This window comes from Triticum aestivum, chromosome 4D (genome assembly GCF_018294505.1).
Source record: "Triticum aestivum cultivar Chinese Spring chromosome 4D, IWGSC CS RefSeq v2.1, whole genome shotgun sequence".
Taxonomy (NCBI): Eukaryota; Viridiplantae; Streptophyta; class Magnoliopsida; order Poales; family Poaceae; genus Triticum; species Triticum aestivum.
In genome coordinates, this window is record NC_057805.1 from 390,967,738 (window position 1) to 390,992,236 (window position 24,499).

The 24,499-nt window shown below is 49.6% G+C and overlaps 3 protein-coding genes across 4 annotated transcripts; 1 reads left to right on the forward strand and 2 right to left on the reverse strand.

The window, feature by feature from the left end:
• Window positions 1–6,579: 6,579 nt before the first annotated feature.
• On the reverse strand, window positions 6,580–9,207 carry LOC123098118 (serpin-Z1). Its single transcript, XM_044520010.1, has 2 exons — window positions 7,668–9,207; window positions 6,580–7,537 (listed from the first exon to the last, which is right to left on the reverse strand). The coding sequence occupies exons 1-2, from the start codon at window positions 8,052–8,054 to the stop codon at window positions 6,746–6,748; spliced, it is 1,179 nt and encodes a 392-aa protein (XP_044375945.1). The 5' UTR covers window positions 8,055–9,207; the 3' UTR covers window positions 6,580–6,745.
• A 3,875-nt stretch (window positions 9,208–13,082) lies between these two features.
• LOC123098119 (prolyl 3-hydroxylase 1) lies at window positions 13,083–17,859 on the forward strand. 2 transcript variants are annotated; one of them, XM_044520011.1, is made up of 7 exons: window positions 13,083–13,273; window positions 13,377–13,579; window positions 13,864–13,936; window positions 14,453–14,548; window positions 14,668–14,718; window positions 15,081–15,455; window positions 16,872–17,859. In XM_044520011.1, the coding sequence occupies exons 1-7, from the start codon at window positions 13,181–13,183 to the stop codon at window positions 17,220–17,222; spliced, it is 1,242 nt and encodes a 413-aa protein (XP_044375946.1). In that variant the 5' UTR covers window positions 13,083–13,180; the 3' UTR covers window positions 17,223–17,859. The 2 variants fall into 2 exon arrangements, with proteins under 2 accessions (XP_044375946.1, XP_044375947.1); XM_044520012.1 differs by having other exon boundaries at window positions 16,813–17,036.
• Window positions 17,860–18,064: 205 nt separating this feature from the next.
• On the reverse strand, window positions 18,065–20,458 carry LOC123098121 (purple acid phosphatase 3). The gene is made up of 7 exons (XM_044520013.1): window positions 20,068–20,458; window positions 19,620–19,776; window positions 19,224–19,331; window positions 18,967–19,094; window positions 18,754–18,882; window positions 18,601–18,668; window positions 18,065–18,491 (listed from the first exon to the last, which is right to left on the reverse strand). The coding sequence occupies exons 1-7, from the start codon at window positions 20,251–20,253 to the stop codon at window positions 18,260–18,262; spliced, it is 1,008 nt and encodes a 335-aa protein (XP_044375948.1). The 5' UTR covers window positions 20,254–20,458; the 3' UTR covers window positions 18,065–18,259.
• Window positions 20,459–24,499: the final 4,041 nt, after the last annotated feature.

Below are 24,499 nucleotides of genomic sequence, written 5' to 3' on the forward strand. Positions count from 1 at the left end.
GTAGAATGGCCACTCCCCCATCGACCAGGTCCGAAGCAAGGCTAGTTAGCATGCCCTCCTTTTGAGCATTAAGAATCATTTTCCAGAGGGCTTCCACAGCAACGTTGAATAGAAAAGGTGAAAACGGGTCGCCTTGACACACCCTGTTGTGACTTTGGAAATAAGGACATGTTTCTTTATTCAGTTCTATACTCACCGTCCCATTGTTTAGGATCTTTTTGACCTAGCCACACCACGTAGGTCCAAATCCACGGTTCTTGTGGCATTCAAGGAGAAAATCCCAATTGATTTTGTTGTAAGCTTTTTCGAAGTCTAGTTTAAGCACCACCCCAATCTTCTTCTTGCGGTGTGTGTGATGTAGTACCTCATGGGGAGTAAGGATACCATCCATAATGTTTCTGTGTTTAATAAAGGCATTTTGGTGTTTGCAATTAGTTTATCAACGAAGATGGCCACTATGTTATCCATTACCTTAGTAATCAATTTGTAAGGACAACAGAGGAGACAAATGGGCATATATTGTTGTATTTTTTAGCATAATTCATTTTGGGAATAAGCGTGGTCACCCCGTAGTTAAGACGGGCAACATCCAAAGTGATGTTATAAAAGGCATCAAGCAAGCGCATAATGTCAGGTTTGACAAAGTCCCAACAGTACCTATAGAATTCAGCTGAGATATTATTAGGGCCCGGAGCTCTATTACTGTCAAACAAGCGCATATAAAAGGCATCAAAGGCTCAGGAGCTCGTCGACTACGACAAGAGCAACAACGGCTGCAACAAGGACTCCCCTCGGGCGGCATTCAGCTGGATTGGGAAGAACGGTGGGATCGCAGCGAATAGCGACTACCCCTTCATCGCTCGACATGACCAGTGCAGGGAACAAAAGCTGGGGATCCACGCCGTCACAATCATGGGGTACATCATAGTCGGCAAAACGAAGGCCAGGCTATGACCGCCGTGGCGGCGCAGCCGGTGGTGGCCGGGCTCGTTTGGCCAAGGATGATTCCTACAAGAACTACCGCGGAGGCATCTTCAAGGGCCCTTGTGGCGATTAAGCGCGTCGTCACAGTCGTAGGCTACGGAACCAATGACAAGGGAGCAATGGCGAAGCTATGTGTTGTGCTGGGGGGCTGTGCCCCCCCCCCAGCTTTGAACCAATTTATGAAGGAAAAATATTGGGAGGACTTAGATTAAAACTTCTTTAGCTTTTGGACCCTCCAAACACTCGTATTTTGCCATTGGCCCCCAGCAGAATACGTCTAGCTCCACCACTGCAAGGGAGTGCCGTACTGGATCATCAAAAATTCATACGACACTTCATGGTGCGAGAAGGGATACATGTGCATCCAATGTGGAGTCCAGCAACCTCGAGGGCTGTGCGGGATCGCCAAGAAGGCGAGCTACCCGATTATGTAATTCCCCGATGTTGTGCAAGCATATTCGCCTGGTCTTCTCCAAAATCTCGGTGTCCGGGGGAGGCATTTGGATTGAGGGTGAACTATCACAAATCAATGGAGATTATGATCCATGGAGATAATGCTGATAAGGATCGTGTCGAATCGGTGTTGCATTGTCGCATGGGAGCCTTCCCATGTAGGTATCTGGGGCTGCAATTGGCCTAGGAAGCTCACCCGGGCTAAGTGGAAGCCCATGTTGGACCATGCGAAGAAATTTGCGCCGGCTTGGCAAAGGGGGCTGTTGCATCGGCCGGGTAGGCTTGTGCTGGTCAAATTGGTTATCGCGGCCAAACCGATACACCACTTCATGGTGGCGGAGGCTCCTGGATGGGTGTTTGAGGAGATTGAGCAATGGATGAGGGGCTTCTTCTGGGCCGGCAAGGATAAGTCCAATGGTGGGCAATGTCTGATCGCTTGGGACTCGGTGTGTAAGCCTACTTGTCTGGGTGGCCTAGGCATTCAGAACCTGCAGATGCAAGGGCTAGCACTACGGGTTAGATGGGAATGGTTGCGAAGGACGGACCCTGAGAGGCCGTGGCACGGGCTGCCGATGATGGAGGACAGAGATGCCCACGCTGTGTTTGACAGCCTAGTTAACATCTCGGTGGGTGATGGCACTAAGGTCCTGTTTTGGCGGGATCGATGGATCCATGGATTCTCGGCTAAGGATATTGCACCATTCATACATGACAAGGTGGAAACGAGGACAATAAACAGGAGAACGGTGGCGGATGGCTTGGAGAATGGGAGGTGGCTGTTAGATATATCGGGTGATCTCAGCTTCGGTGATCACATGCAGCTCATCCATCTCAACTTGGCAATGAGCACGGTACAGCGCGACGCCTCCAGTCAGGATTCCTTCTCGTGGCCCGCGGATCCGTCTGGCCTTTATACGGCTCGGTCGACATACCAACGGCTTTGTCTCGGTGCAGTTACGGTGCCTTATGCCTCATGCATCTGGAAAAGTTGGGCTTTTCTCAAGTGCAAACTTTTCACTTGGTTGGCGGTGCAACATCGCATTTGGACCTCAGATAGGTGAGCGAGGCATGGGTTGCAGGATCGGCCTTCGGCATGCTATACGTGTCTCCAAGGGGAGGACAATGCGGAGCACATTTTGGTCCAGTGCGTGTACGCAAGGGAAGTGTGGCATACCATGTTTGATGTTTTGGGTCTGCAGGCAACCATCCCAGACGCGCATGATCACCTCTTGGATTGGTAGTTGACGCAGAGAGCGAGTTGGAGTAGGGGTTTCGATACGGTCGTCATTGCGGTCATCTGGGCATTATGGAAGCAGCGAAATGCGAGAGTCTTCCACAGGACCAACCAGCAGTTGAACGCTCCAGATCTGGCTAGTGCCATTATTGGGGAGTTGAAGGAGCGTAAGGCGGCAGGCCTAGGGGGAGGAGGTTTCAGTGGTTTCTGTGAGAGAGTAGGCTTAGGCTAGCTAGGGGGTGTGGGGGTGTTTGTTAGCATTCATCCCTAGGTTTCTTGTACATTGTCTATTCTACTTTTTTCTATAAAATTAAGGCACGCTTTTGACGTGCTCTCGAAAAAATTTATTATTTACAATAAAGCAAGAAGCATGTTCACTTCCGCGGACGTTTGGGTGTGTCCACACCCTGTATGAATTTTTTTCGTAATTCAACAAAAAGTCAAAAAATTCTAAAAATATTTTGGAAATAAACTTGACCTTCCATTGTACTTTTGAGAAAAATTCCACAAAAAGAAAACCCCCATTTGACTTCTTTTCCAAAAATACAATTTTTTAGCTAAAATAGTGTAAATAGTGACTTATAATAGCAAATAAATTTTGTCTGTTTTGCCTTGAAGTCAACTTTGGTTTTTTTTTGTGAAAATTTATATACTAGTGTGAAAGAGAGTCAAGTTTATTCTAAAAAAAACTTCTAAACTATTTTGGCCTTTTGTTTATTTATTAAAAAAATCCCCATATAGGTTGTATATACGACCAAGCTCCAAAGCGTATTTCCCGTTGTTGTTGCGGACCGGCCGGCAAAAGGTGACGTATGTTCGTGTTCACTTTTCACCTGAGATCAACTTTTGGTGGGGAGTAAAATGCACAAAATCACCGCTTTAGTATCATAACTCTCCGAAAACCATCACTTTACAAAACGTGACATTTTGCACCGCACCGAAAATTTGACAGTGCCAAAAAACACTGACGGTAGATGCTAAGCGGTTTGATGACGTCACTGATAGCCGAGCCCACTCGTCAGGCTGAGTTGGCAAAAGAAATTGCCACGTAGGTAAATTGACTTGGTCTTCTTCTTTCTCCTCCTCTTTTTTTGAAGCATTTTATTAAACACTTTAGGCCAACTCCACCACACGACCCCAAACGGATGTCCGGTTTGGCCCGATTTTGTTCCTTTGGGGCGGCAATGGGTTCACCCATGTCCGGCTCTGTCCGTTGGGTCGTGGGTGCGCCCAGCGCGCGACCGCACCCCAAATCATGTCTGTGTTGGACGTGATAAAAACACAGAAAAACTAAAATAAATGACTTCAAAAAGTAAATAAACGCTGTTAAAAAAACTTAACATATAATTTAAGGGTCATGGCCACAAAACGGCCTAGTTCCACGGTTCACTTAACGGCCCAGTACCATAATTAACATAAAAACAAAAAAAACGCCGCCCGCGCGCTCCTGCCGCGCCCGTCGATGCCGTGGCCGTGGCCGTCTTCAGTGGCCGCCGGTGTCGTCGTCGTCGCTGATGAGGTCGACGTAGTCCGGCGGCGTCCAGAGGTGGGCCGGCGGTCCGTGGTGCACGGGGGCGGCGGGCTGGAAGGTGGCAGGTGCCTGCACCACCTCCTCCCGTGGCGAGGCGTCCCGCTCCGGTGACCGCGGCGGCGTGGGGCACCAGTTCACGCCCCCCAGGGCGTCCGCCATCTGGTCTGCCGTGCACGACCAGCTCCACCCCTGGCCCACCAGGCCCGGGTGGAACGCGGCCACCGGCGGCTCCTCCATCACCTCCTCCTTCGCCACCATCTCCAGCTCGGGGATGGCTATGTCGCCGGCCGCGAAGAGGGCCGTCATCTCCTCGAGGCCCTCCCATTGCTCATCGTGCGTGTGCATGGAGTCCTCCATGACACGCGCCATGAGACGGGCCTCCTCCTCCGCTGTCATGCGAGGAGGTGGTGGTGGCGTAGGAGATGGCGACGGCGACGGCGTGGGCGTGAGGCCGCGCACCCGCGTACGCCCGCGCGCCTGGGGAGCAGCCGCTCGGTGCTCACGTGGCCGCCACGGCCCCGTCGACGTGCCGGCGAAGAAGGACGCCCGCCGCATGTCGTGCTCATCCCGGAACCAAGTGTCCCACAGGGGTGAGTCGGGGGCGTACCTCTCGTCGTAGTAGAGGTCGTCCGGGAGGAGGCGGCGGCAGCGCTCGATCTCCTGGCGACGCGCACGGCCGCTTAGCGGGATCGGCACGCGGTCAGCCGGCAAGTGCCAGTTGTTGGGGAGTGGACGTCGCTCCAGGGTAGCGGCGTCCTCGTCTCCCAATAGCGGCGGCATACGGCCGCCTCGATGTAGTGCCGGTCGCGGGGGGCGGCGGCCGTGGGCGCGATGGAGAACGCGGGCGGCGCGGGGGCCCGACGCGGTGGTGATGTGGGCTCCTCCTTCTTCACGGAGCCACGGCGACGCCCCGACGAGGAGCCAGCCTCGCGGTCATGCTTCCCCTTCCGGCTGTAGTTCCACAGGCCCATGGCTACGAGGTGGCCGGCCGGCGAGTTCGAGGCGAGGCTAGGGTTTGGGTTGTCGGGTTTCGAGGAGGCCGCGGGGTGGAGTGGGGGAGTGTGGACGACGACCGGTCCATGGCTTTCCATTTAAGAAGGACCGCGACCGTTCGACTGGGCAGATGACAGGCGGGGCGCCCCGCGCGTGCGCATTGATGTGGGCGGGTGGGAGGTAGGTGGCCGCCTGCCGGCCCCGACGCGGATGAGGCGCGCGTCCGTTTGGTGTCCGTCGCGACCCAAACCCAGCGCATGTTTGCGCTCGAAATGGGTCGGCCCGGACACAAAACGGACCAGATGGGTCCGGGCCGTCGCGTGCTGGGCCGACCGGTTTGTCTCTTTTACCCCAAACGGACGGGGCCGGACAGAATGGGGTCCCGCGGTGGAGTTGGCCTTATGTGCATGTGTAACCCATCGCCGAGCTCCTGCTCGATGGCGAGCTGGCGGCGGGTATTTGTAACCCGTCGCCGATAAAGAAGAAGAAGACCAAGTCAATTTGGTTATGTGGCGTTTTTTCTGCCAACTCAGCCTGACAAGTGGGCCCGGCTGATTAGTGATGTCATCAAACCGCTTAGCATCTATTGTCAGTGTTTTTTACCATTGTCAAATTTTCGGTGCAGTGCAAAGTGTTATGTTTTATAAAGTGATGGTTATCCGAGAGTTATGACGCTAACGCGGTGGTTTTTTGCATTTTACTCTTTGGTGTGAGACGACGACCTGCGTATCAGTTGCCCAGTTGCCGGATGCACAAACTGTGATGCAAGTAGAGGCGCACCTCTCTGAAGAAAGAATTATAGGATACATAAGTTGAAAATGAACTGTTGCTCATATCTGAACGAATGCATGTTTGGTTTGTCAAACGAAAATTGCAAGCGAGGAGCTCCTCATCGATTAAAAAAAACTGAACTAATGCACGCTCGAGCAATCGCTTTAACTCAACATCTCAAGCACGCGGGAATAACTGTGTCCTTCCACTGTCGGAGTAAGCTACTTATATGCTTACCACTACCCTATTCACCCTTCCTCAGTCTTCCACTTCCTCCAGCTCGAGCACTGCGCGCAAGGTGTTCGACATCTTTATGATCGATTAACATGGTGTCAAATTGATGCGCTACGCTCTCTTCTACTGCTATGTGCGCTACGCGGAGGGGCATCAGTAGGTGCGCTACGGAGATAACTTGCGGGGCCGTGGAGGAGAACAATAGTAATGCTACACACACGGACTAATACCGGATTATTACGGGGTTGTTCCACTTGGCTATTTGTCATTGGGCATTGGAGAAAATCGGCCCACAAACCCCTGAAAATCGGGGGGGCGGGGGGGGGGGGGGGTAGTTCTAGCATTTTCGGGAGAACAATATGGAAGTATTAAAACTGCGTTAAACAAATTTGACTGATGCAGATTTATGGATCAAGCAAGCTGTTGACAATGGCCGTCTATTATTCATTATTCCACCCCGAGTCCCGACACGGGAGAGAAGAACACTGCTAGCACTCATGGATTTTATTAGATCAACAGCACTCATGGATTTCTAGGCAGCAGAACTAGAGCTCGGGATTGACGACTTGCCCTGCAAAAAGCACTATGCCACTCTCGTCCTCCCTGATGAGGAACAGGAACGGGTGATCTGCAACGAAGTCGACACGCACCGGCTCCTCCCATCCGATGGAGCAGCCCGTCATGATGTGAGCTTCGGTGGCCGCCGCGGCCATGGTTCCATCCTCGTCGACCTCAACCACGCACTCGTGTAGCACGCTACGCACCGCGAGAGGTTCCGAGTAGTCAACCATCTCCGCGAAGTCATGTGAAAAGCAGAACGGTCGCTCCAGCCCCATGTCCTTCAGCAGGTCCGACGCTTCCACCTTGCGCGACACCTTGAACTTGGGGATCTTGAAGTACCCCACTTCCACCGCCTGCGCGGGGGCGCTGCGGTTCAGGAACCCGCCCGTGTCGGAGCTGAGCTCGCGGATCAGCGCCTGCAGCCCGTCGCGCTCGTCGGGGAGATAGATGTGCATGCTGAAGCTGTGCCTGCCGCCGACCCTGCCGGAATCGTAGGGCAGCTGCAGTACTTTGAAGCCTGGATGGGAGCTGATGCGCTGGCGGATTCCGCTCGTCATGAACGGCACGCGCACACTGCTCCCGTCGGCCAAGAAGAAGTCGCCGTCCACTGTGTCTTCGCGATCGAACGGGCGCAGCCATGAGCCTCTCAGGTAGAGCGCGTTGCCGATGACCAGGGCGGTGTCGCTGTCGAGGTGGCCCTCCGGCATGAGTTCTTTGATCAGGCCGCCTGTCCTGTCCTCGAACCAGCGGTTGATCTCAACTCTCGCCTCGTCAGGCTTCATTAGAGATTGGACACACCAAAGAGTTAATGCAGACAGATAAGCGGTGATCAAATCTAGCCAGCAAAAAATTCGCAATAACAGGAGAAATAAATCATATTGCTCAATGCTCATATAGATAAATCACCTTTTCTTGGAAAGGCATGGCTTGAGCTGTGGCATTGTACCGGGAGGCGACCATGTCTGCGAAGGCAGGCCTAAGCCGGAGCGACGAATCCACCCAAAGGCCTACGCCGCACCGGACGTCGGGCTCCGAGCCATTGCCCCGAGCGAGGAAAGCAGAGGCTGCATGGGACGCGAGGGATGCGTGCGCCATGCCGCCGGAGGGGCCTAGGAAGGAGACGATCTGGTTGAGGGTGTCGCCCGTGGCACCGGCAGCGAGAAGGACGAGGACATAGTGGAACGACAGCGGGGAGAAGGCCAGGTTGGTTTGGTTGCCGCCGAGGTGGAGGAGGAACCGCATGGAGAGGGCGGCCAGGTCCCTCACGGCGCCGGCCATGGCCTCCGTGGCCATGGAACGGTGGCGCTGTGTGGTACGGCGTTGCTGGAGGGGTTTTGGAAGACGAAGGCAGATGCGTACGTGGTGTGAAAATTGGTATGTCTGGTTTCTTTGCGTGCGTTTTGTAACCGGAGGTGAGGTGCTCCCGAGGTTTCCTATCCATTAAGGAAAGGCTGCTGCTACAAATCAGCCGGATGATATTTCTGAGCTGACCGTCCGATCTGACATACTTTGGCCGTCCGATCGAACCAAAGAGACAAGGGAGGCTTCGTCTTTCTTCCTCTGCTCTTCTTTCTTCTATTTTTCCATCCACCACAGCCACACCGACGGTCTGCACCCGTGACTTCTACGTCAGCGACCTCGCAGCACCGGAGCCACCGGCTACCGCGCATCACATCAGCCGGAGCCACCGGGTGCATGAGCAGCACCGAGCACAGCAAAAAGCTTCAGTGCAGCAGCTTCCATGGCAGCACTAATAGGCGTGAAGCACCGACGATGCCCGACGGCGCTCCATTGAAGCACCGACGAGCTTCAACGCAACTCCGGCGCGCTTCATTGCAGCCATGGTAGAGCTTCATTGCAACTCCGGCCGCCTTCATTGTAGCCCCGGCACGCTTCATTGCAGCCCCGACAGACCTTCAAAGACCCACGAGGCGCTCCATTGCAGCCACGACGGCGGCGCTCCATCGTCGTCTGCAGTACCGCGAGTGCGTCTCATCAGACGCCGGTCTGCAGCACAGGTGCCTCCTGTCGCGTGCATCAGGAGAGCAACATAGCAGCGCCGACGAGGCTGCGCCGGTGCCTCCTGTCGCGTGCGTCAGGAGAGCTGCATTGCAGCGCCGACGAGGTTGCATCTCCGCGCTAGTGCATCCTGTAGTGTGCGCCGGGAGAGCTGCATAGCAGCGCCGACGAGGTTGCATCGCAGCGCCGGTGCCGCCTGTAGCTCCCCGCCCCATCTGACTTGCAACGCCAGAAGCGCCGACGAGGTTGCAACGGAGTGAATGCTTCATTGGAGAGATGAAGAGCACGACTTGGGGTAGTGGCTTGGGACAATTCCATGGCGGAGAGATGCACTGGCTTGGGTTGGGGCAGTGGCTTGGGGACAGCGCATCCATGGTGGATGTATGGGCTTGTGGGCAGTGGCTTGGGGACAACACGTCCATGCACGGAGAGATGCACAGGCTTTGGGCAGTAGCTTGGGGGCAGCACGCCAATGGCGGAGAGGCGCGGACAGCAGCAGGGAAAGGACGCCGGTGAGCGTCGCGCGGGTGTCCCCCTGCAGCGCCGGTGAGCGCCGCATCCCACCACGGGCTGAGCCAGCGGCCGTCCTTGCTTCACATCACGGCCGCTTGAGAGTTATCCAATCCATGGCGGAGAGGAGTAGTAGCGAAGATGTAATAGGAAAGAAGGGAACTCGTTCAGAGAAAGAGGAAAAAGAATGGATGGCTTGCGTGCCTCCGCGCTGGAGATAAGGAAATGGTGGGAGGTTGGTGGGCCTCCACGGGGACGCGTGTCGCGCGTAAGAGGCGGTTTACGCGAGACGAAAATCATCCGGCTTAAACTAAACGTTTTTCTTAAGGAAAGGGTTTAAAATCAAACGGCTGATCACGCCCACGCATCAGCCGCTTCCCCTGCGAACCACGTGTCCAGGTGGGGGCCCATAGCTCCTTCCTTCCACTTTTCCTAAGCGACGTGTTGAGGCGGTGCGTGCGTTTCTACCCCGCTGCATGCCACCTTTTTTACGGGTAAACTGCTACTCCCTCTTTTCGGAACTGTAGGTCGTTTAAGCTTTTCTAGTGTAATTTTCTTCATGTTACGAAATTTCGTCACTTTCCAAAATTGCCCTTCCACCGCTCGCTCACTCACACTCGCACCATTCCCACTCGCTCGTTCTCCAGCGGCTCCCTCCCTCTCCCCATTGCTCTCTCCCTCACATATCCGCTCACCGGCGGCCTCTCACCATCGCGAGCGGCCTCTCTCTCTCGACGTCGGCCTCCCCTCTGCCTCTCCCTCTCGACGTCGCCGGCCCTCTTCCACCACCCCCTTTCTCCCCACTACCCCCTTTCTCCCCACCACCCCGCCACCCAGTCTACATGCGCCGGTGAGTCCCATGGTGAAAAGATTGAGGTTTTTTTGCGCTGGTGATGAGCTTCTATGCGACGGAGACGTGCGCCGGTGTTGTATGTGAGCGATGGAGGCGTTGGATGTGGAGCGGCGTCGTCGTCCTGACGGTGCCCCCACCTTGGTAGCGGGGGCCCTGCCCCGCCACGCCACGGCGTTGTCGTCCTCATGGTAATCTCCTCCATCGTCCATCCATCCATCCAACACCGTGGTTGATTTGTTAATCTTGCACGTCTTTGTTAATCTCCTTATGAATCTTCTCATGAAGCTTCTGTAGCTTCTGTTACTCCAACTTCTGTAGCTTATTGATCTTCCGTAGCTTAGTCATGAATGTGCAGCTTCGCCGAGGCCAACCTTTGTTAGTCATGAATCGTCCTTTAGAGTAGCTTTGTTAATCTTGCAGTTCCCTTCCTACTGCTGCTAACCTGTAACACTGGATTCAGTGAAATGAAGTTGTACTCCTAATTCTGAAATGAAGTTATAAATTTGTCTGAAATTAAGTTGTTAATGTGAAGCTGCTGCTACTAGCCTGTAACAACTTCTACTCCTAATTCTGTAACTAAGCTACTGCTGTTAGCATGTAACACTGGATTGTCAAAATTTGACTGAAATGAAGTTGTCACACTGGATTTATCAAAATTTATCTGAAATGAAGCATATTTTCTTGCCTCTATTAAGTTTCAGCAACATTCAGTGGAGTATGTACTGTAATTTTTGAACATTACAGTAATTTCAGTTGTTGTTAACTGTTGTAGCATTAGGAGTAGTTTTACTGCAGTACAAGCATTAGGAGTACTGTAAATGGAGTAAATGGAACCTCCCTTCAGTTAACTGAAACCTTTTTCTGTCAATTTAACTGAAACCTTTTTCAGTTACTTTAAATAAAACCTTTTTCTATTAACTGATCAACACAACCCTTTTCTGTTAATTTAAATTAACTCAAACATTTTCAGTTACTTTAATTAAACATGCAGTGTAGAGCTACTCATTTGATTCATTTGAAGAGAGGAGTAATTCTTTTTTCATTAACAGAAACTTCTCATCTCATCTCTTTTCTTCTCTTCTCCTCTCTTCTCTTCTTCTCTTATTCTCTTTGCTGCTGTTAAGTTAGGACTTGCTGATGATGATTGCTGCTGTTAGAAATCATGATTGCTTAGTTTAGTGTAGGACTTGCAAGCAGTAGTGCTTGCTTAGTTCAGTCTCTGTTAGAGTAAACTGGGATAGTTAGAGTAGCTTCAGTAGCTTAAAATGAAGTACTCCAGTAGCTAGATCAATGAACTTGCAGTAGATCAAAATGTTCAGTTAACTTGCATTTGTAGTTTAGTTTCTGTTGTCAAACTGCTGCTATTGCTCTCATATTCATACTGTATTTTCCAAAGTTCGATAGCAAGGCGTCCTTAGCATAAGTTGTTGATCAAAGAAATGGACTAAATTGAAGCATTCCCAGGAGTTGCTGCTATTGTTATTGACCTGCTGTTGCTGCTGTTGTAGGAGAAGAAGGAGCACGCCCAGGAGAAGAAGGCCCTGGATGGCTGCTGCTGGAGCGCTGAGGACCTAGGATCTGTGACCTGGGCATGCTGCTGGATCCGCCTCCGGATCGCTGCTGCTGGAGACAAGGAGAAGCAGGGGACCTGGGCCTGGGAGCGCTGAGGAGAAGCAGGGGCGGGCGACGACAGGGGTGGACGACGGAGGATTCAAATCCTGGGGTGGAGGAAGACGACGATGGGGATACCGATTCAAAGTAGGGGCAGGATGTAAAATCCATCGTTTTCACCTGGTCGGAAGGATATCTTCAGCGACCTATATTTCGAAACGGAGGGAGAACATGCCACTGACATTACGCACAGTAGAACCGCTAGTTGATGCATGGAGAATGTATCCTGTGCACCAAGCCAATTTTTGCACCCAATGCACCGGTGGATTCTGGGCCCTTAGATGAAAAAGAAATGGGCTAGATTATGGTCAAAAGTTGGACTACGACTTTTTTGCGGAGACAACCTTGTACTTTGTAGAAATTAACCCGCACACTACAGCCCACACTCCCATCAGAAAATTGCATGTTTATTTTTTTGGCCCAAACACAAAATGATTCATATTTTTTGAACTGAATGTTTGATTTCAGATCCGTTTTGACCGTCATATTTTTCTTGACAAGATCTTCGAAATAAGATCAATGTTGAATATGTTTCTAACAAATATTATTTTTTTGCTTTTTTGAAACTTGACTCAAAACTTGATGTACCAGAAGCATGTTGCATGCGAGACCCACGTGTGAGAGAGGCGGATGTTTCTCATAGACAAATTACAAAACTTGTATAAAAAAATCAGTTAAGTTTCGAGTTAAGTTCCAAAAGACAAAAAATATGAATTTTCAAAAATATACCTAATATTAATCTTGATTCAAAGATCTCGTCAAAACAAAGAAGGCAGTCAAAACGTTTCTGAAATCAAAAGATTCGCTTAAAATATATGATCCCTTTTTTGTTTGAAGTAAAAAAATTGAACATGGAGAGTTATTTAGAGGAGAGGGAGATGTGGGTCGACTGCAATGTTTCAACAATCCACCTACCAACCTGATCATATCCCTTTGTTTTCCATCCAATGGCTCATATAGCAACAGAGCATTTGGTGCATGAATTGAGTTGGTACACCTGATACGTTCTCTTGATGCATGGCTGAATCTCTAGGGTCGATATCTGATGATACGGCTCATCAGATGATACGGTCATCCCGTACCATCTCGGGCGTTAGATCTGGACTATAGGACAGGATTGATCAACCTCTTCCCCATGGAAAATATGCATAGGGCACCCTGTGTTTTGCCGTAAATGAGCGACTATCGTTTTTTTTTTGCACAGGTAATGAGCGACTACTGTATATCCCTTCGTCCTGTGCGCCTCGAACAGAATCCTGCTCAATTTCGTCGATAGAGTAGTCAGCGTGGTCAAAGACCTCTTCCGCGGGGCCCACCGGTCTCACGGTCTGTTCTCTCCCCTCCACATCTCCAGTCTCTTCCAACCATGGCCACCACCGCCGCTTCGCCGCCGCCGACCGCCGCCGAGGACAACGTCCGCCTCCTTCTCCCTGGATTCCTCTCCCCCGAGACCTGCAAGGTATATCACACGCTCCTCCCCCTAAACCCTCCTCCTCCGAGCCCTAAACTCCAGCTTGTTGCGATCCGAATCGACCGTCTCATACGGTGGCCACCGCGTCCAGGAGCTGGAGTTCGTGCACCGGAGCTGCGGGACGGCGGGGTACCGGCCTTCGGTGGTGTCTACATCGCTGCCGCATCTAGCTGCCACCGGCTGCGGCCACCTACTCCTCCCCTTCGTGCCCATCCGCGAGCGACTGCGCGACGCCGTCGAGTCCTTCTTCTCCTGCCACTTCGACCTCTTCGTCGAGTTCACCGGACTAGTCAGGTGCTGAACAGTCGCATCACCTCTTTCATGTCATGCTGTCTGGTCGATCCTAGTAGTTTCACATTGGTATCAGCATGTTTCCTTGGAGCAGATCAATTTTACATATATGCTCAGTACCCTCATGACTCCACTAACTTTATACGAATGCATAATAACCCTTATAGAAAATGTTGTCACCTTATTAATGGTGCGCATAAACCTTGAAGGTAGTTTATGTAGGAGACCTGACATAACTTGACACTATAATTCTCTCCTTATACAAAACCTCTATATTGGGCATGCAGTTGGTGCAAGGGTGCTTCTATTGGATGGCACAGTGACGACAACAAACCTTACCTTAGGCAAAGAGCCTTCACGGTGAGGACCAATTTGATTTGGGGGATTCAGTCAGTTTGCATGGTTTCTCCTTGTATCTCGAATTTTTAATTCCGAGACAGTGATATCACACAATTCTTAGTTGCTTAACTATCATTTTGGTTGATTTAGTTCCCATTTGCCTACTTATTGGCGAACCATACACAAGGAGCATGTTGTTATGTATTGCTGTAAAACAACAACATGCCATTATGTATCCTGCTTTGCATTAATAGACTACTGCAAATGCTTGCCAATTCCATAAACAATGTAAGAAATGATCACCATGAAACTATGAGTTTGTTAAGAACCAACACACACTGGAAATATGCTTTGATATGTGTATTATCATTGTGATTAGATATTGAAGTCATTCATAACATGGAGAGGTTTTCTTAGTTCTGCTATGATGATCACAAATAAGTTTTTGCCCACACCGATCACTTGCTTTTCTGCTTCTTTTAGATGTGATCTTTCTCATGCTGACTTTATTTCCCTCTTCTGGATTCAATTAAAAAGGCTGTCTGCTACTTGAACAATCATGGAAAGGACTTTAAGGGTGGACTGTTGAAGTTTCAGGATGGTGAACCCTCCTCTGTTATTCCAGTTGCTGGTGTAAGCAGCACACACTACATGCATTTTTCTTCAGAATCATTGATGTGGATATTATCTTCCACCGGCTAAAATCTATTGGATAATTTCTTTCATTTTATGACAATTAATATTGTTTTCAGGATGCTGTCATCTACACTGCTGATAATCGTAATGTCCATTGTGTAGATGAGGTACGTTTCTGTTTTCTGTGTGGATCAGATTCTTTTTCCTGTAGTATAAGCATGCCTATTCTCCTTCACTGATGTTGGTTATCATATTTTGTGCCATTATTTAGATACAATAAGAGTTCTCTATTATTTTTAATGTTTTCTATTTATGAAACAAATGGGGACAGTGTGTTAAAGTCAGCTGTAGCAACGGTTGATTGCGAACTAATTTCATGGTAAAATATTTTCTCTTTTCCCCTTGCACAGGCTTTGCAAAACTCAATTCATTCGTAGCCTTTGTTTTTTCCTCAAGATATTCTCAGTCTTTTGACGTTTTACACAAGAATTTTTCTTTTTATCAACAAACTATAGCAAGTCTTTTACAGGTAACTGAGGGTGAAAGGCTCACACTTACTCTTTGGTTCACTAGAGATAGTTCCTTTGACGAGGATCCAAAGCTCCTTAGTTTTCTATCCCAGACATCACTGAGCTATGAGCCAGCTGATCAGAACTCTTACATTCCTTTGCCGGCCTCAGATAACATGTACTGGTTTTCCTACGATCAGTCTGGCTTTGACATACGATGTGCTAGAATGCACATTCTTGGGTTTAGTTTTCGTGCAAGCAGCGATGAAGACAGTAAGAGTACATCTGCTGCACCAGCTGATGACCCCATAGAGTTGCTTGGGAAGCCACTGCGAATTGGGAGAGCAGATGATGTCTTTGGGAAGATATTTGCCAACAGCTTGCATGCTCTTCAGGTAACCACATTCTGCATACTTTCCTTTTTGAGTGGATTTGATTCTGCGGTCAGATTAAGTGCAATAAGATCATATGCATATATTCTTTTGAAACAAGATATGCCAGCAGTGAGGAGCGAATAGTTTTTATAAAGAATCTTTGTCTCATTGCCGCTGATAAATGATAAGTTGGCTTGTTATAACATACTTATTGGTGAATGCCCAACAGTCCCTTGCCGAAGTTACATGTCAAGAGTAGGTGAAACCAATCTTCTTGGCAATCCATGTTACAAGGGCACAAAAAATTCAATTCAACAAATAACTCAGGGGCTGTTTGGTTGCTGCCCATGTCCGCCCTGCCAAATCGCGGGCCGACCAAAAAATTGGCGACCGATTCGCGCGCCCTGGTTTCGCCAACAAATTGGTGTGAAATCAGTTGTAGGGAGGGTGGACGGGCTGGGCGTGCCAAAGAAATAGTAGCTGATCCAAATGGACGCCCACGTGTCAGTCAACGCCAATGTTTTGGCTTAGCAGTTGAGGGCAGCGAACCAAACAGTCCCTCATTCTTTCTCAACATTGCTTTGGTATTTAGTTTCCTCTAGTAGAATCTGTCAGAATTTGTACTATGTTGCAACCTACATTTATTATTCCATGCCCAACTGAATCATGGCAAAATTCAGTGCATCCTGTAATCAGTGTGTATGTCTTTGAAGCATTTTAAGTCATTAGTGCCCCAAATGCAAGATCAACAGTCTATGTAATTATGCAAAATAACTTGGTCAAGAATGTTTCGCAGCCCATCTAACTGCTCAGATGCTATTACAGAAAGTGGATGATAGTAAAGTACTAAAGTTCCAAGAAATAGTCTACTTCTACAGAGTTTTGGGACTAGTTGATTTCCTGTTGTAAATCAGTGAACCTGATGAAAATCTTCTTATAAAGCTGAGTTTAGTCATACGCAATTCTGGAATATTTAGTTTTCCATCTCATGCATGTAGAAGGCCGATCAGAAGCTTGAAAAGACCCAAATGCTTAAGAACATCGCTGTCAAAAGACCCTTTTAAACTAATTCCTAATAGCGCTGTTTTATCATAGTATATGTGCCAAAGAAACTTAACCCAAGGGATGCCAAAACTGCTGAAGAATATGTGAAGAAATTTTATCAAGTGCATTATTATATTATACCTTTTAAGATTGTTGAATGTTTTTTTCTGGCCACTCATTTCCTGCAAGTTTATCATGCCATTACTCCAACGTCACTGTGGATTGTAGAACTTGATTTTGAAGTATCAGTTTATTGCTCAGTGAATGTGCTTGTTGACACTGATCATGAACAATTTTTTTTTATACAAACGACTTACCTACATCTTTCAACTAGGTCACATCTGGCATCTTTTCTGCTAATTGAGTTGCATTCATTTCAAATTCATTAATTAGGTGGTTCAGTTTTACTACTGGAAAGCACCTGAGCTGGCATCAAGGAGAAACCAGACTACTGGTGGTTCAGAAACAGTTTGCTATCCTACTATACAAGTACAACGGTCAAGTGGAACGGAACTTCCATTACCGTGTAACCATGGACTTGCACAAACCATATTTGGATCATATGGCAATGTGGATTCTGTTATTGAATGGGATGATGTTGTGTTAGCTCTTGCTATGTGGGAGAATTATTCAGAAGAATTGAAGAGAAAGTTGTCGATATTCTTGCCAAATTGGCTGTCCAATGGAACCATTTTTGTTGTAGATCCCTCCGAGCCCACCCAGGTATGTGGCGAAGGGAACTAAACACTGCCCTTACAAAAATGAAAATTATAGCAACATAACAATGATGGTAGGTAGCATTACGTCTGACAAGGCCGTGGAGAGTTTTTGATTTAACTGTTGCTCATTGGGGTAATCTCTCTAAGATGGATTCACTGGTGTTAAAACATTATGGAAGACCGTTCCTTGATATATGTATTTCAGATAGCTTTCATGTGGCTTAATATAGACCTATTCTGTTTTATAGAACGTTCTATCTGCTGTTAGCCTGTTACCTCTCAAGCTGGTTACCATTTTCTTGGTTGCTGAGTTTTTGCCAGAGTTATTCTGGTACTTGTAGTTTGCGTGTCTGAAGTGATATTTTCTTGGCAACATTTGCGAGTTTTTGCCACAAAGTTATTCTGGTACTTGTAATTTGCATGCCTGAAGTAATATTTTCTTGGCAACTTTTCGTGTCATGGAACACTTGAAAATGCAGTTAGGGGCCTCTGCAATCTGAGTCTCCAAACTTAATGCACGACCTGTTAAGGGGATCTCTCTGATGGTCTGAAACATTATGGTAGACCATTCATTGGTTAATTTAAACTTGTTTCATTGGTTCTTGAAAATTTGAAATATCAGCTCATCAGATCCCCATGCATTCTCTCTTCCACACACAAACAAGTGCCCTTTATTTGTGAAAGCTGAAGAAAATGGTCTTTGCACTCTTGTTGAATCCTGATACCAGTATGCAAAGGTCACCGCCAGATACTACAGTTCATTTAATTTTTCGAGTGCAGGGTACAATATTAGAGTTTATGCATATATTTCTCTAAATGCACATCGCATCAATAGATCCCTGCGACTTATGTATGCATCAGAACCAATGGACACCATACTGAGCATCTCTGCTCCTTTATTGTAGACAATTCACAGCCAGTTCAATATTTCTTCAGCGCTGAACCACACACCATACTAAATACCAATCTATTACCTTTACCACTGTTACCACAGTGGCACATTCAATTTCTTTCACAAATAGCGCTACCAAACTAATTCTCCTGCCATGATCTGCATCTCCCTCATTCTGCAGTGACATAGATGGAGGGCTGGAAGTAGTTTGTTTTGCGCGAGCTCCACTTGTACAAGACTTTCCCAGAAACATCATAAAAGATGAAGTCAGCTTGGTCCTGGTTTAGCTGGAGGGACATGAACCCTTGCCCATCATAAAAGAACTGGAGCTTATCATCATTTGGCTGGTAGACTCCCCTCCATGCTTTTGAACCGCCTCCGCTAGTGAAGTATTGGATCGGACTGGTACAACAGAAGCGCGTGCGTTAAGGTTAGACAACTTCAACAAGCGTGAATTTAATGCCTTACTGCTCTGTACTAAAAAGAACAATGTTTATCAAACCATGTTAACCTGTCTCTGCTGCTAATGTGTTCCAGGCAGTGGTCGTGCCCATTGATGTAGAAGTCGATGCCGTTAACCTGGAAGGGCATGAAAGTGTCATAAAAGGATCCTTTTTCTGGGCTTTTTGATATAGTACTAATAGTGAGGCTACTTATGAATTACCTTGAGGACTGGAAGAAGCAATTGCAGGAGCTCCTTGGTGTCCCCATGATCACTGACGCTCCTGATGGTATGATGCCCAATAGCGATCTTCCACTTTGCAGTTGATTTCTTCATTGCCTCATCCAAATCCTAGATTGTAGAATTTACGGAGGAGTGTGAATTTATTTTGCTTTGTAACTAACATGGATGAGAATCTTTATTCAATGTGTGCACCTTCAGCAGATTAGCTATGTAGTTTTCTCGAGGCGCCACTCCTCTCCAGTCATAGTGACTGTCTTTAGGGTGAGTCCAGTACTTGAGCTGGAATGGAGTAGTGTCGATGAAGAAGAACTCCACGATCTCTGAGAGAACAGGGATGAATGATAGTCAAGTCTCATGTTGTTTTTTACAAGTATAGCATCTTTTTTTTTTTACGAAATGAACAAATATAAAAATCCTTTTCTCAGTTCAAACAAAATATGACCATGTACCTGCATTGACAATGAATGATCTCATGCAAACGAATCGCTCATCGAGCTTGCGCATGACTGGGTCAAGCTGTGCAAGCGCATTGCCCCGGTAGTCATGGTTTCCAAGAACTGAAAGGAACAAAAACGTCCAGGCCTTAGCAGCAGCACGTGAGAAAGCACGGAAAAGCTTCCCATTTCTCTGAAAAAAGATGGAGATGATACTCCCTTCGTTCTCAAATATTTGTCTTTCTAAGCATTTCAAATGGATTACAACATACGGATGTATGTAGACATATTTTAGAGTGTAAATTTACTCATTTTGTTTCATATGTAATCACTTGTTAAAATTTCTAGAAAGACAAATATTTGGGAACGACAAATATTTAGGAACGGAGGGAGTAGATCAATGAAGCTTACCGAGATACCACGGCTTCTGCAAGCTCTGGGCGGTGTAGATATTGGTGAAGGATTCCTCGAACTGCTGGTCATGAACGCCCGTGAGGCCGTCCTCGTAGAAGTTGTCGCCGGTGGAGACCACGAAGTCGATGTCCAGCCTCTCCCCGACCTTCCCCATCTACACCAACAAAGCAGAATCCCCATGAGGCCATGACTCAGCAGCAGCTCTGCCCGCCAAACTCGGAGACGCACGCACGCACGATGGAGGCAGAAGATCAAGACGACCCCTTCCTCCGATAAACAATAACCGAAATGCCAAGTGGACCAACCGCCAGGCGGTTTTCATTCCCCATCCATCCAATCGCAACGACCCTACCGCGGCGCGCGGTTACGAGCTAAAGTCGTAGTACAATCCTACTGGCGGACCAAGAGGAAGAGGAGATCGGGCCGAGGAAGGATCGTCGCGTACCTGGTCCGCGACCCTGGATTGGTTGTAGGTGCCGTTGCGGCCCCAGTCCCCGATGACGAGCAGGCTGAGCGACCCGTCGTTCTTGGCCGGGTGCTCCACCAGCGGGAGCTCCGCGGCGGCCGGCGCGCACCGGAGCGCCGCCACGGCCAGGACGGCGAGCACCGCGGCCATGGAACTCCTCGCCATGGTTGATGGCCGGAGGCAGACGGGGACGGCGGCAGTGCGGTTCGTTAACAAAGGTGTAGCGAGAAAGCGATGGCCAGTGCGCACGCGGATATATAGCGGCCACGCCCACACACACGCACGATCGAGGCGAGGAGGAGGGACACCACGGCAAGTTACCACTGCTCACTGGGAATCTGGGATGGTTAAGAAAGCGATGGACAGTGTGTGCAGGACGCCGATTAGGTGCCTTGCAAGCGTAATAATCGCAACGAAAAAAGGAGGTGGGCGAGGAGAGTAGTAGGGAAGGAAGGATGCGAGACCGTGAAGCCGGTGAAGGTGCATGTCACTGTCTGCCTGCCCAGTTGGCGCGTGGCCGGCCTTTCTTTTCCGTTTGGGCCTTTGGGGCTTTCTGCTTACTTTTGTGCTACTCGTGGCGCTTGAGACGGCCACGATCATCTTGTTTTTTTTTGTTGGGTTGCTGTTAATCTACAGCGACGGGATAACGCATCCATGTCATCTTTCCATGTGGCACGCATTGTTATTGGAGAGATTCGAGCAGCTAGTCGCACGGGTGGTGATGACTGATCCAGTCGCTCATGACTTGGGCGAGTTTTCCCGTCACGTAAACCACGATGAGCTTATAGTATAATAGTACTCCATACGGTTCACGTACGGGCCAATCCGTTTCGTGGATCTCCGGTGCTGTTTTACGAACTCTTTTCTTACTGACGCCAAGCTTGGTCCACCATGTGCGGGCATTATTGTAGGGCTGGTACTACATGTCCATGTAATCATGCTGCCCTGTTGGGCGCGTGACGAGGATGAGGCTCGCTAGTACATCGATCGCGGCGTCTTCTTGGGCAGGACAGAGCTCGCAGCTCAGTCAGGTAAGAACTGGCCAGGGAAGTGAACTGAACTGTCTCACTCACCCGCAGTGTCCACGTACGTTTCTTGTAGTACGAGTTAAAAGGTGAAGTTGCCAGGCAAACACGATTGACAAGCGTGCATACACACGGTAGCAAAACTAGGAGTACCTCCGTTGGGCTGCATGCCGTCAGGCGCATGCAGTTTTCGGACATTTCCTGGTTTTCGTATTGTTCCGTCGAGCTTTTTGTTGCGTGTGGGAAAAGAAAGTGAGTGCATGCTTCTAGCAGCAGTGCTAGATCAGTAGTACTACGTGACACAGAAGGATAACACTTCCGCAAAAAAAGAACAAAAAGGGGGTAACATTTCGGGCACCAAATATTTCGCATGTACTGTATGTAATGATGTAATCGTTCCATGAATAGCCGTTTTCTTCCTAACTCCTAAGGCTACTCTGCGTCAAACGTACGTTGCCTTGCGCAGTGCCGCGCGCGGTGTGCGAATATTCGAGGTACATGTTTCGAGGGGGTCGACATATACGTTGGATATTCCCTTGTACCGTGACAAGATAGTATGTAGATCCTGTCATACGGGTTCCATCTTTGCTTAGGCCAACTCCATCACACGACCCCAAACGACGTTCAGTTTGGTCAGATTTTGTCCCTTTAGGGCGACAATGAGTTCGCCCATATCCGCGTCTGTCCGTTGGATCGTAGGTGCGCCTAACGTGCGGCCGCATCTTAAATCATGTCCGTGTTGAACGTGATTAAAGAATAGGAAAACTAAAATAAATAAATAAACACTGCTAAAAAAACTTAAAACATAAGTTTAGGTCACGGCCACAAAACGGCCCAGTTTCGCGGTTCACTTAAACGGCCCAGTGCCATAATTAACATAGAAACAAAATAAAAAAACGCCGCCCGCGCGCTCCTGCCGCGCCCGTCGATGCCGCGGTTGTCGCCGTCTTCAGTGGCCGCCGGTGTCGTCGTTGTCGCTGACGAGGTCGACGTAGTCCGGCGGTATCCAGAGGTGGGCCGGCAGACCGTGGTGCACGGGGGCGGCGGGCTGGAAGGTGGCAGGTGCCCGCACCACCTCCTCCCACGCCGAGGCGTCCCACCATCTCCAGCTCGGGGATGGCGACGTCGCCGGCCGCGGAGAGGGCCGTCATCTCCTCGAGGCCCTCCCATTGCCGCTCATCGTGCGTGCGCATGGAGTCCTTCATGACACGCGCCATAAGACGGGCCTCCTCCTCCGCTGTCATGCGAGGAGGTGGTGGTGGCGACGGAGATGGCGATGGCGACGGAGTGGGCGTGAGGCCGCGCACCCGCGTACGCCCACGCACCTGGGGAGCAGCCGCTCGGTGCTCTGGACGTGGCCGCCGCGGCCCCGTCAACGTGCCGGTGAAGAAGGACGCCCGCCGCATGTCGTGCTCGTCCTGGAACCAAGTGTCTGTTGGAAATATGCCCTAGAGGCAATAATAAAATGGTTATTATTATATTTCCTTGTTCATGATAATTGTCTATTGTTCATGTTGTAATTGTGTTATCCGGGAATCGTAATACATGTGTGAATACATAGACCACAACATGTCCCTAGTGAGCCTCCAGTTGACTAGCTCGTTGATCAACAGATAGTCATGGTTTCCTGACTATGGACATTGGATGTCATTGATAACGGGATCACATCATTAGGAGAATGATGTGATGGACAAGACCCAATCCTAAGCATAGCACAAGATCGTGTAGTTCGTTTGCTAGAGCTTTTCCAAATGTCAAGTATCATTTCCTTAGTCCATGCGATTGTGCAACTCCCGGATACCATAGGAGTGCTTTGGGTGTGCCAAACGTCACAACGTAACTGGGTGGCTATAAAGGTGCACTACGGGTATCTCCGAAAGTGTCTGTTGGGTTGGCATGGATCGAGACTGGGATTTGTCACTCCGTATGACGGAGAGGTATCTCTGGGCCCACTCGGTAATGCATCATCATAATGAGCTCAATGTGACCAAGTGTTTGGTTACGGGATCATGCATTACGGTACAAGTAAAGTGACTTGCCGGTAACGAGATTGAACAAGGTATTGGGATACCGACGATCGAATCTCGGGCAAGTAACGTACCGATTGACAAAGGGAATTGTATACGGGATTGATTGAATCCTCGACATCGTGGTTCATCCGATGAGATCATCGTGGAACATGTGGGAGCCAACATGGGTATCCAGATCCCGCTGTTGGTTATTGACCGGAGAGTCGTCTCGGTCATGTCTGCATGTCTCCCGAACCCGTAGGGTCTACACACTTAAGGTTCGGTGACGCTAGGGTTGTAGAGATACTAGTATGCGGTAACCCGAAAGTTGTTCGGAGTCCCGGATGAGATCCCGGACATCACGAGGAGTTCCGGAATGGTCCGGAGGTGAAGAATTATATATAGGAAGTCCACCGGGAAAGTTTCGGGGGTCACCGGTATTGTACCGGGACCACCGGAAGGGTCCCGGGGGTCCACCGGGTGGGGCCACCTATCCCGGAGGGCCCCATGGGCTGAAGTGGGAGGGGAACCAGCCCCTGGTGGGCTGGTGTGCCCCCCTTGGGCCTCCCCCTACGCCTAGGGTTGGAAACCCTAGGGGTGGGGGGCGCCCCACTTGGCTTGGGGGGCAAGCCACCCCCTTGGCCGGCGCCCCCCCTTGGAGATTGCATCTCCTAGGGCCGGCGCCCCCCAGGGGCCCTATATAAAGAGGGGGGAGGGAGGGCAGCAGTACCCAAGCCCTGGCGCCTCCCTCTCCCTCCTGTGACACATCTCCCTCCTCCTGCGGCGCTTGGCGAAGCCCTGTTGGAATCCCGCTACTTCCACCACCACGCCGTCGTGCTGCTGGATCTTCATCAACCTCTCCTTCCCCCTTGCTGGATCAAGAAGGAGGAGACGTCGCCGCTCCGTACGTGTGTTGAACGCGGAGGTGCCGTCCGTTCGGCGCTCGGTCATCGGTGATTTGGATCACAACGAGTACGACTCCATCAACCCCGTTCTCTTGAACGCTTCCGCTCGCGATCTACAAGGGTATGTAGATGCACTCCTTCCCTCTCGTTGCTAGTAAACTCCATAGATGGATCTTGGTGATGCGTGAAAAATTTTAAATTTCTGCAACGATCCCCAACAGTGGCATCATGAGCTAGGTCTATGCGTAGTTTCTATGCACGAGTAGAACACAAACTTGATGTGGGCGTAGATGTTGTCAATTTTTCTTGCCACTACTAGTCTTATCTTGTTTCGGCGGCATCGTGGGATGAAGCGGCCCGGACCGACCTTACACGTACGCTTACGTGAGACAGGTTCCACCAACTGACATGCACTAGTTGCATAAGGTGGCTAGCGGGTGTCTGTCTCTCCCACTTTAGTCAGAACGGATTC